Source organism: Salmo salar, chromosome 17 (genome assembly GCF_965601325.2).
Source record: "Salmo salar chromosome 17, fSalSal1, whole genome shotgun sequence".
In the NCBI taxonomy this organism is placed as follows: Eukaryota; Metazoa; Chordata; class Actinopteri; order Salmoniformes; family Salmonidae; genus Salmo; species Salmo salar.
The window spans coordinates 71021199-71038404 of record NC_138307.1 but is presented as its reverse complement, the minus strand read 5'-3'; the positions used below and the strand labels follow the sequence as shown (position 1 = coordinate 71038404).

At 42.7% G+C, this 17206-nt stretch overlaps 3 protein-coding genes across 3 annotated transcripts; 2 read left to right on the top strand and 1 right to left on the bottom strand.

The window, feature by feature from the left end:
• The first annotated feature begins 1304 nt into the window (after positions 1 to 1304).
• On the top strand, positions 1305 to 5613 carry LOC106576546 (mitochondrial-processing peptidase subunit beta). Its single transcript, XM_014153766.3, has 13 exons — positions 1305 to 1428; positions 1793 to 1930; positions 2024 to 2110; positions 2215 to 2344; positions 2498 to 2696; positions 3124 to 3203; positions 3430 to 3542; positions 3962 to 4105; positions 4191 to 4351; positions 4558 to 4643; positions 4817 to 4905; positions 5020 to 5095; positions 5402 to 5613. The coding sequence occupies exons 1-13, from the start codon at positions 1327 to 1329 to the stop codon at positions 5464 to 5466; spliced, it is 1470 nt and encodes a 489-aa protein (XP_014009241.2). The 5' UTR covers positions 1305 to 1326; the 3' UTR covers positions 5467 to 5613.
• LOC106576480 (dnaJ homolog subfamily C member 2) lies at positions 5520 to 11381 on the bottom strand. The gene is made up of 16 exons (XM_045700086.2): positions 11196 to 11381; positions 10387 to 10577; positions 9809 to 9884; positions 9569 to 9667; positions 8894 to 9116; positions 8582 to 8647; positions 8156 to 8247; positions 7910 to 8031; positions 7656 to 7805; positions 7433 to 7521; positions 7270 to 7339; positions 6995 to 7176; positions 6526 to 6626; positions 6327 to 6437; positions 5964 to 6118; positions 5520 to 5701 (listed from the first exon to the last, which is right to left on the bottom strand). The coding sequence occupies exons 1-16, from the start codon at positions 11251 to 11253 to the stop codon at positions 5633 to 5635; spliced, it is 1854 nt and encodes a 617-aa protein (XP_045556042.1). The 5' UTR covers positions 11254 to 11381; the 3' UTR covers positions 5520 to 5632.
• A 268-nt stretch (positions 11382 to 11649) lies between these two features.
• psmc2 (proteasome 26S subunit, ATPase 2) lies at positions 11650 to 16314 on the top strand. The gene is made up of 12 exons (NM_001139641.1): positions 11650 to 11807; positions 12256 to 12293; positions 12518 to 12599; positions 12827 to 12926; positions 13073 to 13204; positions 13321 to 13393; positions 13944 to 14039; positions 14287 to 14451; positions 14721 to 14808; positions 15051 to 15253; positions 15740 to 15836; positions 16047 to 16314. The coding sequence occupies exons 1-12, from the start codon at positions 11735 to 11737 to the stop codon at positions 16202 to 16204; spliced, it is 1305 nt and encodes a 434-aa protein (NP_001133113.1). The 5' UTR covers positions 11650 to 11734; the 3' UTR covers positions 16205 to 16314.
• The last annotated feature ends 892 nt before the right edge of the window (positions 16315 to 17206 follow it).

The following is a 17206-nucleotide window of genomic DNA, read 5'->3' as shown; positions in this document are numbered from 1 at the left end:
CAAAGCATTTCATGACTACAGACATGAGTGCTATGGGTCGGTAGTAATTTAGGCAGGTTATCTTAGTGTTCTTGGACACAGGGACTATGGTGGTCTGCTTGAAACATGTTGGTAATACAGACTCAGACAGGGAGAGGTTGAAAATGTCAGTGAAGACACTTGCCAGTTGGTAAGTGCATGCTCGGAGTACACGTCCTGGTAATCTGACTGGCCCTGCGGCCTTGTGAATGTTGATCTGTTTAAAGGTCTTACTCACATCGGCTGCGGAGAGTGTGATCATACAGTCGCCCGGAAAAGCTGGTTCTCTCATGCATGTTTCAGTGTTACTTGCCTCGAAGCGAGCATACAAGTTATTTAGCTTGTCTGATAGGCTTGTGTCACTGGGCAGCTCTCGGCTGTGCTTCCCTTTGTAGTCTGTAATAGTTTGCAAGCCCTGCTACATCCGACGTGTGTCGGAGCCGGTGTAGTACAGTTCAGTCTTAGTCCTGTATTGACTCTTTGCCTGTTTGATGGTTCGTTGGAGGGCATAGCGAGATTTCTTATAAGCTTCCGGGTTAGAGTCCCACTCTGTAATCCATGGCTTCTGGTTGGGTATGTATGCACAGTCACTGTGGGGACGACGTCATCGATGCACTTATTGATGAAGCAAGTGACTGATGTGGTGTACTCCTCAATGCCATCGTAAGAATCCTTGAACATATTCCAGTCTGTGCTAGCAAAACAGTCCTGTAGTTTAGCATCTGCTTCATCTGACCACTTTTTTTATAGACTGAGTCACTGGTGCTTCATGCTTTAATTTTTAATTGATTGCACATAAAGGAAGATTTCTACATGATAGAGTGCTTGCTTTGTTATCTAACTGATAGTGTGTCCTGACTGTCATCCTGTGAACCCCGTTCATTGCTGCTTGCAGCTATATTATTTGAAATTATTTTTTATGAATCAATTTTAAGCACACAGGAAATAGACAGACTAAATAACCAAAGAGTATATGAAATTTTTTTAACATAACTACCAGGGAGAGAATAGTAAAACATGATAATAAAGTACATTCAAACCAAAACCTTTGAAAAAGTTATACATTCATGGTCTTCACAGCTTTTTTTATTACTAGAGGAGGAAATGGTTTTCAAGGATTGTACAATTTCATTCTTAAAGATGATAAACAATTGTTTTCTATTCATACATTTACAATTATAGCTACATTTGTAAATGTATATTTATGAAAATGACATTTTACTAATCATAATGACATGGCAAATGCTGGTGGGTGTATTACATGCTCATTACGGCAGCTCACTAAATAATCGCACTTGCGCAATAGCCATGTCACAAATAATCAACATGGCGACGTCCTTACAGCGCCTTACCTCCGCTGGGAGATATCTTGTAAAACGGAATTTATTGAAGACTAATGTCTTAACCAGGGTAAGTCTCGATATCCAGAAGGGTGACAATTTTAGCCTGTAAACCTTGGTAGAATGATCAATAACAGATACTTAACTAACTATAGAAGCTAAATAAGAGGGATATCCAGGCAGCATTGCCTGTGTTCTGCAGGTCCTGAAGCTTGGATGAAGTAGAATAATTCCTTCTAGTGATAATTGACTGCGTGTGAAATGATTATACAACTTACTTCAAACCAGTAGCATTACCTAGATATTTTGTTTCATAGTCTAGACTAGAATAAACTGTAATGCCCAACCAAGTAAAACTTGCAAATGCTATCAACGTTCTCCTGTAGCTAGCTAATACCGGTAGTCGCTAATAGTACTCACCCTTCTCATTGCAGTCCATAGTTGGATCACACAGACTATTGGCTACACAGGCCGCCAACCAAGTGATGTTAAATGTCCCTGAAACCAAGGTTACCACCTTAGAAAATGGACTACGTGTTGCATCTGAGGATTCCGGTCTTTCGACTTGCACAGTGAGTAACAGAGACCCTCCCACTGTTTAAATACAATCTGTCTACTAAAGAGTAGTGTGCTGAAGTCGGATGTGATCAATTGGTGCCTTGCAGGTTGGTCTCTGGATAGATGCAGGGAGTCGTTATGAGAATGAGAGGAACAATGGCACTGCTCATTTCTTGGAACACATGGCCTTCAAGGTTCGATGACAAGTGCTACATCTACTGCAAATCGCAACCAATGTTCCATTACCAACTTTGATACCGTTTGACATGTCTGTTCATCTGTGTTGTGCGTCTGGCAGGGTACAAGGAAGCGCTCCCAGCTTAACCTGGAGCTGGAGATTGAAAATATGGGGGCCCATCTGAATGCTTACACCTCGAGGGAGCAGACTGTGTATTACGCCAAAGCATTCACAAAGGACCTTCCCAGAGGTATGACCACTGACTGTATAGAGATTTGCGCCACTGTCTTGTCACTGAACTGTGTGTGGCCACAGATGGATAGTGGACATTTTGCTATAAGAAATGAAGAATCTTCGGTGTGGCGGAAACCATTTATAATGCTCCCCCTCCCTTGTTCTCCAGCGGTAGAGATCCTGGCAGACATCATCCAGAACAGCACATTGGGGGGAGCAGAGATCGAGCGAGAGCGAGGGGTCATCCTCCGAGAGATGCAGGAAGTAGAGACCAACCTGCAGGAAGTGGTGTTTGATTACCTCCACGCCACAGCTTATCAAGCCACAGCGCTGGGCAGAACCATCCTGGGCCCTACGGAGAATATCAAGTAGGACTCTGTCTCACCTGGGGCCTGGGTTCATTACAGCACAGAATGGGAAATGTTTTGCAACCGAAAACAAAAAAAATCTGCATTCCTTATTGGACCAGGAAGCTTTGTCCCACTTGGATTGTCTGTTTTCTTCCGTTTTGTGCCTAATGAACATAACCCAGCTCACGAGAGAACAATGTTACAGAATGTTAACATAGAAATGTACTGTGCAGAACAGGTATGATTGCCTGTCATACTGAACAGGGCATCCGGTTAACTGTATTCATTACCTTTAAATCTGCAATGTTGTGAATTACTCACTACTGAATAATACACCCCTAGACTTGGTTATTCCTGTCAACTAGTTAACGGTCATCTCAGATCAGTTTGCTTCATAGAAACCACAGGGGATATGCAGTGCCATTTCTGCTGTCTGTGTTTATAGAACAATAAACAGAGGAGACCTTGTTGAATACATCACTACTCACTACAAAGGACCGAGAATAGTGTTGGCTGCTGCTGGAGGTAGGTTTTCTCGTCTTAAAGGGACATTTTAAAAATGTTCCAGCACCATCCCAACATTTGAAAATGGCGTGCTTATGTTTTGTAGTAATAAAGATAAGTGTTTCCAATGACATCAACCAATTAATAGGCAATGCCTACGCAATTGGTCAAAATCACACAATGTACACTGTCATTGAGAAATAGAATCCATGGAATATATTTTGTGCTAACATTGTCTTTTGAACAGGGGTTTCACACAATGAATTGATAGATTTGGCCAAGTACCACTTTGGGAATCTTCCTGCCAGATACAAGGGAGAGGCGCCAACTTTCCCACAATGTGACTTTACTGGAAGTGAGGTGAGATTGAAGGCCCTTAATGTTTATCTCCAACAGAGGCAAAGTGCAAACTTGCTCCCCATGGGCAATTCCATGGTAAGTGACTCAGATTTCGCTTTAAAATGTCAAACTATGCACAAAGAAATGTTTACAAAAACACATTTACTTTAACAGTGCAGATGCAAAGTTTGGTAACAAAATGACAGCAAATGGCAAACTGTCATTCTCTTACTTGAACAGTGCAAATGCAAAGTTTGGTAAGTGTTTTTGTAAAATGTTCAAAGTAGTCCTTGTGCAGAAAGTTGTATGGTTTGTTTAACTTTGCAATATTGGTTTTTGTTTGATGTGAAATTAGTCACTGTGGAATTTCCCCTTGTATATTGGCCAATTTGATTACATTGTTAGCATATTGGACAATTGATTTCATTGTTGTTGGTTAGATCCGAGTTCGTGATGACAAGATGCCCCTGGCACACATTGCCATTGCTGTGGAAGCAGTGGGCTGGTCACACCCCGATACCATTCCCCTTATGGTGGCAAACACACTCATCGGCAACTGGGACCGCTCCTTTGGTGGGGGTGTGGTAAGTTCTCATTCATGTTCCCAGGCACCAGGACTCCTTCCAGGTCGATTCCTCCTCTTACCATCTGTGTATTGACCTCTGCCAGAATCTCTCCAGCAAGCTGGCGCAGATGGCGTGCCAGGGCAACCTGTGCCACAGCTTCCAGTCTTTCAACACCTGCTACACCGACACAGGCCTGTGGGGACTCTACATGGTGTGTGAGCCTGTCACCATCAACGAGATGATGCACTTCGCCCAGCTGGAATGGTGAGCACTGACTGAGCCCAGCTGTCACCTGAGGGGGCAGTCAAACCAAGCTGGCCTGGTTATGCTGGAACAGGGCTGAAAAGGACAATGTGAAAAAAATCTGGCCCAGCAGTTTGGGTCAGCACGGTAGTGTGAAAGGGGGTTGCTGCTCAGTTCATGACTTCTGTCCAGTAAATTTGACTGACGTTTACTTTTGTTTACCTCAGGATGTCACTCTGCACTAGTGTTACTGAGAGCGAAGTTGCAAGAGCCAAGAACCTCCTCAAGACAAACATGCTTTTGCATCTTGACGGTAAGGCCACGTGATCAGGGTTTGAATTACCAATGGACTTTTGGGGGTACCCAGTTTATCTGCGGGCACATTGACATTTCAATTCTTATGGAGGTATTTAGCCAGCCCCCCTTTAATTCAAACCCTGCCAATGATCATAATAAATTGTGTAAAATCAAATTGACCTTTTCTAGGATCCACCCCCATCTGTGAGGACATCGGCAGACAGATGCTTTGTTACAGCCGTAGGATCCCTCTGCATGAACTGGAGGCCAGAATCGATGTGAGTAAATTAATGTTGATGCCAAACGTCAGCTGTGATTAACATAGCAGAGACACTTGGACTGTATTGGGAAATTGCAGTGTCTTTATTTGAAATATTTTATGTCCCTCAAAGGCCATAGATGCAAAGACCATCAAGGACGTGTGTACAAAATACATCTATGACAAATCGCCTGCCATCGCAGCAGTCGGTACGTTGTGATTTCTATTCTTATTGACATCCAGAACAGATTCTAATTCATTCTGTGTACTGGCATTTCCCCCCCTTCCAAATTAAGGCCATCAGGGGTTGTCAAACAAAGTTATGCAATTTCAGCTACAAATATACACACTTCATTTGTTGCCAAAACAATACATACAATATTGCACTCAGTCAAGACCTTACCTAGTCTGCTGTGCTGCTAGGTCAGAACAGTGGAATTGAACTGTTGAAGGTTGACTACTTACAAAAGTGGTGTGGTATAAAGAGCATTCAGTACATTTCCCTCTTGTTTCAGGACCAATTGAGCAGCTCCCAGACTACAACCGAATTCGCAGTGGGATGTACTGGATGAGAACCTGAGAATTGGCGCTCTCTTTAGATACTTAGAGTTAATAACAGCGAGCAGTCAACTGTACAGTATATAAACATCAACTTTTACAGAGTTTAAGTTGTGCTTTCTTTACATTTTATTATAAAATAAAGACCAACACAATAACGTTAAAAGGACATAGGGCTGCTTGTCTTGTCATTTTTTGCTTTTACTGCCAACTTGTTCCTGGGCGGCCTTCTTGGCTTTGACCATCTCCACCAGTTCCTGTAGAGGAGAGAACTAGCTTTAGGCAGGCATTCAAATCTGATCAGCGGTAGATCCCTTTTAAAAGGTCACTTCCCATTTGAGGCACTATGCAGCGTTTACTGTGAATTCGGGCTCCGCAAACATGGGAACATTGCTTTTAAAAAGGTGAACTAAATGCGATCAGAATGTATCCCAGCCTTAGAATGCTGCCATCTAAATTGTACATACAAACAGGGATTGAAACCACACACAGAAGGATCAACGATAAGGCCCAGCTTACCTTATATCTCTTCATACAGTCCTTCTTGGTACGTCCAGGCACAGCTGCAGCGATCTTCTCCCACCTCTCTGGGGTGCTGACGGGGTAAGTCTTCAAGGCCTGCTCTAGCAGCTTCTGCTCCTCAGTGGTCCAGGATGCAGTGTTGGCTTCAGCACCTGAAGCAGTGAGAATTAAAGAGGACAGTGAATGGCTAAGACTAGGAAACATCCAGAAAGAACCCGTAGTCACTACTACACCCCCCCATATTGCTTAATCAGATCCTCAAGTGTAGAAAGTATGAGGTCAGTGACAAAGTACTTTCAGTCATAGGTATAAATCCAATGGGCTTTTGTGCAAGCAAAAATGAACTAAATGACCACTCACCATCAAATCTCTCAGAGGGCACTGCATTGTCCACTGTCTGGGGCACGGCTGCATGCTCTTTGTTAAACTTCTCAAAGGCCTTCTTGTTAATCTCATCTTTCTGCCCGGGTTCTGAAAAAGTGGCACTAAAGTCTCAAAAGTGTTTTGCAGAGAATCACACTGACAGACTCCAACAACTGGTGACATGACAGTTGCTCACCAAGCTTTTGTAAGTTCTTGGCTTTGTTGATGACATCTTTGGCTGTCCTTTTGATGCCACTGGTGGAGTGCAAGTTCATGTAGTTGGCAATGACTTCCCATCTACAGGATAGAAACAACAAAAGACGAATCACTTAAAGTAAAAGCATGAAATCTACACCAGCAGTGGAATGTTCAGCTTCATGAACAGAACACAGCCAAGTTCATTAGGCAAACATTGCAGATAGAAATGTCATGAATATTGAACTTGTACCATTTATAGACTCACTGTACCATTGTTCAAATGAAAAAGTGTCTGTTTCCCATGAGCAGTGTCAATAAAACATGTAAATACAGAAATGTCATGAATAGAGTGGATTCCTTATTCTACAAGCGAGAGGAAAGTTCGTTATATGTATTTTTAGGCTTGTTTGTGCTACATATTTCTACTTCAACATTGTGCCCTGTTGAACGCAGCCCTGGGAGGGTACCTGGCGTTGGTTCCAGCAGGGAACAGGTTGACTGCTTTGATGAGCAGCGGGAGCTCTTCCTCATTCCAGCCCTTTCCTCCGCCCCCGCCTCCTCCGCTGGCCTGTACGGCAGTGCGAACAGCTTGCCTGGCCTGCACCTCCGCATCCTTCTCCTTTTGCAGCTGGGCATTCACCTCCTGCACCTGTACATACACACAAAACAATGTCAGTGGTACAGATGGAAGCTGTGTACCATATTTACATGCGGTGCCATGCCAATGTGTGGTGGTCTCTACCTGCTTCTCCAACGCTACCTTGCCCTCCTCCTTTGAACCCGATGCCAATCCTTCGTTCAGGGATTGCAGACTGGAGATAATACAGTGGGAATCACTTTCTGAGTTCAACTCCAGATTTGTATAAAGTATTACCAATAAGGCAATTTCAATTAATATCCTTTACCTCACAAGCTCCAAACGGTCACAAAGTTTCTCCACATCTTCCATCATTTTCACACTATCAGATTCATTGTCACCAAAGTAATTCCAGTTCTTCAGGGGAAAACAAAACAAGACAGGAAAATACTAAGATGAGTTGGGTACCTTAAACAGCATTACAATCTTGCCCACTAATCAGCAAATGTTAATTCATTCCCTGGAGAGAGGCCATCCCATTCAGGCAGCACCTTGCAAGTTGTCCTCAGTTTCTGCCTCTCTTTCTTGATGGCCTTCTTTTGGATCTCCTTCTCCTTCTTGGCCTGCTGGGCAACCAGTTTGGCCTCCTCTTCCTCCTTCTCTTTGACCAGCCGTGCAGCATCCAGCTCTGCCTGCCGAGCCTGATACCAACAGTCAGAAACGCATTGAAGTCTATGCAGAAATAATCTGGACACAAGGGAGGCAAGATTAAAACAAAATGGATGTTCTAATGTGCCGGACTGACCCGCTCCTTCTCCTCCTGCTCTTTCCTCTTGGCGTCTGCTTTGGCCTTCTTCTCATTCTCCTTTCTGGCCTTCTCATCATCTTTGAATTTCTTTATCCTGGGATCAAGGCTGTAGGCCGTGTCTTTCAACAGAAACGCACCCAAACAGTGTCATTCCATGAACCCATCTGCCAGGTATTTCAGTTTGGAGTTAGTCATTTTCTATTGTTCATGTAAGAACAGGTATACATGTCTAGTGGGCCTTACCAACAAGTGTCCGTAGTCTATTCATCTCTTCCTTCTTCCTGGTGGCTCTGGCTGCACGATTCTGCTTTTCAATCCATCTCCTCTCATCACGACTGAATTCAACAGATGAAAGCATACAAATCAGACACTACTGAGAATGGAAGACACAGGCAGCCTAGCGGTTAGAGCTCTGGGCCAGTGACCGAAAGGTCCCTGGTTTGAATCCCTGAGCTGACTATGTGGGGGAAAAAAATAGGTTGATGTGCACTTGAGCAAGGCACTTTACCCTAATTTTCTCCAGAGGGGCACTGTACTATGGCTAACCCTGTAAAGCAACACATTCTACTGTACCTGGTGACAATAAAACATCTACAATACATAAATATAACACAGTGCATTCCACATGGATTGTTTTGATATTACCCACCATGTTCTGATATTACTTACCATTCTGCCTTGTCCTTTTCCTCTTCATCCAAATAAGAAAACTCTCTCCATGAGTCAAAGTTGTACCTTGATTGAAATTATGAATGGGAAACAAATTCACAATTCAAATAAATGAACAAGAAATAGCAAAATATAGCAACATTGTGAGAAGTTGCTATACACCGCATGTCTAAAATAAGTTCTAAATTCTGAATTTGTTTGGCTGAAAGGATGGATGAGAAGGGCAGTAGTTCCCTTGTAGTTCAAAGTTTAAACTTAAAGGAATTTTCCACACAATGGCCAATGCTGATTGCCAGTGACGGTCTTACTTACCAAACAGAATAAAAATTATCCACATCCTCAAAAGAGGAATCCATAGTGCCAAGTTTGGGCACGTGTTTTTTGGAAGACCACCGGGCATTTCTCTCAAAAACGGGAGCATACGCCTCAAAGAAGTTATCTTTGCCTTCGCCCTTTGAGGGCACAGCGTTGTCAAAGGTAGGATCTACACTGTCAAATGCTCTTCGCTTCACAGGATCTGACAGAATTTCTATAGCTGGTATGAGATAAAAACAAAATATTATTGTTAATAGGAGCTGAAACAGAATGTTTAGCCTCATATGATAATAGATAACATCTACTTTATTAGTCCACCAGATAGACATCTGTCTTCTGCTTTTATCCAACACCACCCCTCCCGATATACACACAAACACACATTCTGTTACAGCAGAGGGCAGCTGCAGTGCCCAATGAGCAGTTAGGGGGTTAAGTTTGTTGCTCAAGGGAACATTGGCAGTAGGTGGCACCTAAGATATTGATGCCGGCAACCCTCTGGTAAAACAATACTATATTTCATTGTATTTGTATACAGAGGGCGTACTGTGAGGTATAACACCTATATAAGACAATTATCCAAAGGGACTTCCTTTTTTAGGATGTGCATGTGATCTCTGCGAGATTTGAACAAACCATGACATTGCTGACAACGTTTTTCAATGTCCTTACCTTTAGTTATGCAGGTGAAGTAGTCACCGTCTCCTTCTACAATCTGCTCTCCCGCAGCTTTCCTTTTGTCAGGGTGATGCTTCAACACCATTGCCTTGTCTGTTGAAAAACATTAGACTTAATATACTGCGGTAAAACAAGCTGCTATTCTAACGAACTCTGGAAGTAATGCCAGAGAAACCTTATGGTCAACAAATATAATGTGGTTCAGAAGACAACAGCAGAAATGGAAATACTCACGGGCAGCTTTGATTTGTTTCTGTGTCGCCTTGTACCTCATATGAGCCAGTCCAAGGACAGCATAGTGATCTTGATTCTGAAAAGAGAAATGCCAAGGGGGAAGACATCCTTTACTACGTACTCCCTAAGGTAGAATTCAATACAGTGTTCCTAACGGTTCTGAAGTGAGGTCCCACTGATATAACGTCTAACTCAGTGGCACTCGGTGCCGTTTAAGATGAGGGAGGACGATTTCTGTTACAGCATATTGGATGAGTGCCATTCATATTCCATTCACCCAGCTCAATATAACGTCAATAGGTTTAGGCCACTAGACGATACAACAATTTTCCCCATACCCATCACGAGGTTGCTACAACAGGTCAAGAGAAAAATTTGAGTAATGCAGTGTGACACATTTAATACCGCCTTGCACACTTCTTGCATGCATCTAGCTGATCTAGGCTGTAATCATTAGTCCAACAGTTACAAACGAGTGTTTCGATTGGACAAATTCTGGTATGTTTATCCCCGTTTCGTTTGTTTTCGTTTAAGAAATGATTTTCAATAGAATCGGTGGAATGAATACACCTGACTACCTTCCAGTCTTTGGGGTCCAGTGTTCTTAGCAAGGGGAAATCCTCCAGCTGCAGCTCTTCATCCTCAGATTCCTCAGACAGCTCCTCCTCTTCCTCAAGCTCCTGGAAGGAGGCCGATACATTCCTGTTCCTCCTCTTCAGAAAGGCCTCGAACCACCGACCAACAGGTTCCACCTCGATCTGCACTGAGGCTGAGGGAGAGGAGGGCAACCATTATCCCCCTCCATTATCCCCATCTGACTGCATTCTCTAAACGGAGAATAACATTCTGCAACCTATCAAACAACTTCAATTCCCTTGATAACAAAACATAAATGTTGTATGAGTAAGTGTAAGCTAGAACTGTCAAATATCCTTTAATAAGTTGAGTGTTGTAAAAAAAATTTTTTTTAAAAAGGACAAATGATCACTAAATGTCCACAAATTAACAAAACCATTGCCATGTTAAGTGTTATAGCTAGCTATGTGGGGCTACAGTATATGAACAAATCTGTGCAGCAGGTGCCTTTATTCAAAACTAAGATTCAGCAACAGCAAACACATGCACAACATCAATGCTGTCTCGCTTAGTAATTTAGCTAGTTAGCGTAACGATTTTCATAGACAGTAACGTTAGCTAGCTAGTAAGCTACAATGAGTATATTAACAATATGAATTAAATAACACTCCATACTAGTATGCGATAACTAGCTAACGTTAGCTGTTATCTGATATACCGGTAGTTAACTAGCATAGTTGCTTGCTAGCTAGCAACATGATAGCGAATTGTGTCAGTATCAGAAGTATTTTCACTCTCACTCAATGCTTACCAGCAATGGCATTACAGTAGACGACTGTAACATCCCCTTCTAATGCTTCTATCAGCATACTGGAAAGGTCTGCTATAACATTCAGCTGTGAAATGTATTCAGTTAAAATGTTTTCTAAAGTGCTAGTATGTCGCCCGGTTTTTCAGTGCACCACATGGGCCTGCTTTTACAAGTGCCTTACTGGGTAGACCTGGCTTACACTCTTATAATTCCGATATCACACATAGGATACCTTATGTTAAGTTCCTAAATAATAGTTTTACATTTCAGAGACGATCTTCTCACAAACGACTGTTATACTAGTATTAAGTATGTCGCTTAAAAATGTTAAGAACATTCATACATTTGAACAGATATTGGTTGTATAAAATACATTTAAAAAACTTTGGAACATTATGACAATGGGTCGTCAAATAAAGGTCCGATCTCCATTTCCGGTCAATTGTGCATAGCGGAAGTAACAAACCTGCTGTGTAATCCTTGTTGTGCTGAAGCACAAAATCTTCTAGTAAAACTTTATACACAGAATAACATTAGCAATGCCAGATTATTTGGGAGGCGATCAAAGGAAAATCAAAGATGTCAAAGAAGAGGAGGATAAACCTATCAGATGTATGTGATGATATTTTTGAGAACCACTGTTTATTAGTTAACGTTAGCTAGCTTAGTCAGTACGACAGTTAGCTATGATGGCTAATTTAAGTCATGCAATACATTGTCATGCACTGTGAATAGTTTAACAAAGATAACAATATGAGCTCAATAGGTACTTAACAAAAATCAAACAAGCCACGGTGTTACGTGATCTTTACTAGTATGGCTTAATATCATTAGTTAGCTAGCTAGCTAGTTATCTAGCCAGGGCTAATGTTAGCTAGCCCTGGCTAATGAACACTTTGGCATTTTTGTTTTGGACACCTATGTCACAGTGGGTTCTTTAAATTATCAATTATACCTGGATGTAAAGACAAGTTATTACAATAATGATATTTGCCTATTTAATAGGTATGAATTGGTTGTTCGTGAATTATGTAAATTGAAATGCGTTTTTGCCCTCCAGCTTTGGATGAAGGAGACATTGCCTTATTGAAAACTTATGTGAGTATGAGCTAGTCTATACCTGTACATTAATTGATTGCTATTTTACATCTTGTAGGCCTAGCTACAATCATAATGACCCCTGTGATGATGATGTCTAATGGTGTAGGGCAGACCAATTCATTTTCCAGTTATTACCTATTGATTAAAGGTTGATTATCACTGATTGAAATGATCATTATCTGCTACAATAACTACATAGCCTACATTTCTTTGTATTACAGGGCCAGAGCACCTACTCCAGACAGATTAAGCAAGTGGAAGATGACATCCAAAACCTGCTCAAGAAGATCAATGAACTAACCGGTAGGCAGCAATGTGATTTTACGTAACATCCATGTGCATTATCACTCATTAAACATGTAGTGTATATTGAATAGGGATTACCTTGAGTATTCTACCCTCCCATGATGCTTGAAAATATTTAGAATGTGGCTTGCTTTTCCTTAGTGATAGCAGAACATCTGTTATTTGTTGCTTTCAAGTCTGACAGATAGCGTACGTGCACTAACCTCAGCTATCTAACAATGCAGGCATTAAGGAATCGGACACTGGCCTGGCTCCCCCTGCTCTATGGGATCTGGCTGCAGACAAACAGACTCTGCAGAGCGAGCAGCCTCTGCAGGTAGCAAGGTATGGCACACTTATCAATTTACTGTATCTCACCAGCATCATTTAATAGATTGAACTGTATTTAAAAACAATGGATATTTTTTATTAGGTTTTGTTTTCTAGTTTGAGCTAAACACCCACATGCTTGTTGTATTTTGTTGTGGCAGATGCACAAAGATCATCAACGCTGACTCTGAAGACCCAAAGTACATCATCAATGTGAAGCAGTTTGCCAAGTTTGTGGTGGACCTGAGTGACCAGGTGGCCCCCACTGACATAGAGGAGGGTATGAGAGTCGGGTAAGGATGAAGGGTGATATCTCTTGCTTCAATAAGAATCATGTGTGCCGATGTCCAATATTGCATTGGTACAGTATTATTGTTAGATACTTAAGTCTCCTGTGTTTATCTTTTAGTGTGGATAGAAACAAGTACCAGATCCACATTCCTCTGCCTCCCAAGATTGACCCCACAGTCACTATGATGCAGGTAAGACGTGACACAACCGCTTGATCTCAATTCAAGATCTGTTTCCTCACCTTCATCTGCACCGATTGGAAAAGTACTTGACGGGTGAAAAAAATATGGTGGAAAAACTCATCCTTAGGTTGGCTTTCACCCGGTCAGCGCTTTCAGATCAGTGCAAAGAAGGCCAACATCTGTTTTGAGAAAGGAGTTTTATTCATTAGGGCAGACAGTAGCAAAGCTTTTTGCAACAGAAAAAAAGAAATGTTTCTTCTTGTTCAAGTTCTGGGGTGTAATCATTAGCCCAAAACGTTTTTGCTACTGAAACTGTTTACTGCAAACGGAAAATTGTTTGCAGCAGAGTTTCTATTGGACAAATTCAGGTAGGTCCCTCCCCCTTTGGTTCAGTTTGGTTCCTAGTGAATACACCTCAAGTAGTGCCTCCCTAATAGTCAGTTTTTTGCTTGGTGCCTAATGTTTACTACCATGGCCTGAAATAAGGATACTTGTCAACGTATTGTTGCTACCTGAACTAACAGCAACGTCTCCCCCTGTCTCTGTTACTGTCCACTAGGTGGAAGAGAAGCCTGATGTGACCTACAGTGACGTGGGTGGATGTAAAGAGCAGATTGAGAAGCTCAGGGAGGTGGTGGAGACTCCACTGCTCCATGTAAGTGTTCCTATAGTCTCAATTTGTCATTTATAATCACTCTACCGAATATCACAATATGTATAAACTATACATTCGTGACATTTAAATGAGAAGGTATCAATAAATAAGGCAATAAAAACATGGGTGAGTGCCCTCAGATTTCCTGCATTTGTGGCAGGGTTATTAGACATCTCGTACACTTAAAACATATTGGATCCTTTGTACCTCTGCTGATGTCTCCTCTCGTTGTCCGTTCTGCTTTCAGCCCGAGAGGTTTGTCAACCTGGGTATTGAGCCCCCGAAGGGGGTTCTGCTGTTCGGCCCACCCGGGACAGGTAAAACCCTGTGTGCCAGAGCCGTAGCCAACCGCACCGATGCCTGCTTCATCAGGGTCATCGGCTCAGAGCTGGTCCAGAAATACGTGGGAGAGGTGAGTCACAATGGTGGAGGGTGAAGTTGCCCCCAGACACTGATCTTGGGTCAGTTTAGAATTTCCCCCAGTAATGGTTAATGTTAGGATTGGAGGATGGGAAGCTGATCCTAGATCTGTATATAGGGGAAACTTCAACCCTGAGCGAATCACAATCAAGTTGTATTGAATTGATTTGAGAACTCAGGACAATGGAGAATTAACTCAAGAATGTGGTCCTGAATCAGTGTGAGCTTACCTTGTTCTCTGTGCTTGTTTCTCTTCCTCAGGGTGCCAGAATGGTGCGGGAGCTTTTCGAGATGGCCAGAACCAAGAAGGCATGCCTCATCTTCTTCGACGAAATTGACGCTATTGGAGGTCGGGCACTTAAATTTTTTTTAAAAAATAAACTTGTGTACTGATTTAAATGCAAGACAACTCTGTAAAAGAACACATTTATGCATTTCACAAGCAGTGGTAGTAAGTAGCCTTATCTGAGCCAGAACAGCCCATAGGGCAGGAGGCAGCTTGACGTGCACAGGGTGCTCGTCTTGTCACCAGAAATAGTAGCCCTGTCTGTTGTGCCTCGACTTACATGTGGGTTGTGTCTTGTCTTGTAGGGGCCCGTTTTGACGACGGAGCCGGTGGGGACAATGAGGTCCAGAGGACCATGCTGGAGCTCATCAACCAGCTGGACGGCTTCGACCCCAGGGGGAACATCAAGGTCCTGATGGCCACCAACCGGCCCGACACCCTAGACCCGGCCCTCATGAGGCCCGGGCGACTGGACCGGAAGATTGAGTTCAGCCTGCCAGACCTGGAGGTGAATACCATGTCTGATTAGAACGGGAGTAACTCTGACCTCTGACTCCAGTCCTAATGGCACCCTATTCCCTTTGGATCCTGGTCTAAAGTAGTGCACTATATTAGGGAATAGTGTGCCATTTGGCTGGTCAAAAGTAGTGCACTATATTAGGGAACAGGGTGCCATTTGGCTGGTCAAAAGTAGTGCACTAAATTAGGGAACAGGGTGCCATTTGGCTGGTCAAAAGTTGTGCACTATGAGGGAACAGTGCCATTTAGAACGTAGCCTCTGACTCCACCCTGACTTGGTGAATATGCAGAGGAATAGATTACATCATTACAAAGGTGGTAATAAAAAATGCATGAAGATGAATGAGAAGTGAATGAAGTTAGCTGCCAACAATTATTCCTACTGGATGAATAGTGAAGATGTGATTGGGTTGAGATTTACTCAGTTTGAATGCAGAGTGGCGCTGGCAGTGTGGTAAAGAATGTCTTGTTTCAGGGTCGTACTCACATCTTCAAGATCCATGCCCGGTCCATGAGCGTGGAGAGAGACATTCGCTTCGAGCTGCTGGCTCGTCTCTGTCCCAACAGCACAGGTAAGATGACCCGACACCATGTTGTTCCGGTGATGCAACACAAGGGGGCGCCACTATTTTTAGTAATTGACATGTAAAAGGGTTGCGTTGGAATTCTCTACCCTGCACTCTCTACTGCAGCCCAATGACGGGCTCCAACCATGTAAAGCCATATTTGGGATGCAAGGTAGTCAATCTGAAACAATCACACCGTTTGTTTTGTCCTATCAGGTGCCGAGATTCGCAGCGTGTGCACGGAGGCGGGTATGTTTGCCATCCGCGCCCGCCGGAAGATCGCCACTGAGAAGGACTTCCTGGAGGCGGTCAACAAGGTCATCAAGTCCTACGCCAAGTTCAGCGCCACCCCGAGATACATGACCTACAACTAAACAGCACCGTCTGCATCTGGGCTTGTTTCCCAAGAGGCTGGGAGTCCATGCTCATTTTCTGTCCTTCAACATTACCTACACAATTAAAGTTTATTCCAGTTTGGACGTTGCAGAGCTTTCATTAAATCACACATTGACCTGTACTATAAAACTGCATTGTTTATTGATGTAAAAGTCAAGCTGTAAGATATGTACAATACATTTAAACCATCTATTTGAATGGTATATTGCTATCACAAAAATATTTAACTTCAAATGTACATATTCATAGCTTTGTACCAACACAACATACAGCACTAGATGAGTGACTTGGATCGGACCAAATGCAGTGTTCAGCCGCTGTAGTGACTGGTTATTCATATAGTAAATTCAACTGCATATCACTGATTGAAAGACACTTGAAAGAATAGTATTAGTAACAGCTGTGAAGTGGCCATCCTGACAGCCTACCTGATTAGTTTGTTGTAGATTTGTGTAAAGATGCATTTCTTAGATATTCAGCAGGAAAGGGGTAACAAGAGGCCAATCTTTGAGAAAAACATTACAGTAAAAGTAACATGTATTCAACATGCCAGAGCTACAGTGGTGGGTCTATTCAGTGTTGCTCTCCTGGATCTCAAATGTAACCACTAATGGGGATGCTCTGAAAAGACCCTCGGCACTCATCAAAATGTGACCTAAAAACCTGAATGTTGCTATTTCTCTTCTACACAGAGACAATGCTGTGAAGAACACAAGTGCTTGAAACCATTTCCAAGACAAAGTAAATTCATAAATGGCTTGCTCTTACCATAAAACGCCAAGAGTACTGCACGCAGCAGCCCGTAGGAATGTTTACAATAAAACCAAACCCATCTTTATTAAAAATATTTATCTCTGCTTAAAACAAAAAGTTGCACTTGGAGATGGGCGTTAGGACTGTCTCCAGCCCCAACTCCCCTGGGTCACCTAAGCCTTGTACACACTGCAGGCCTTAATGCTCAAATCAGGTTTTTTTAATCC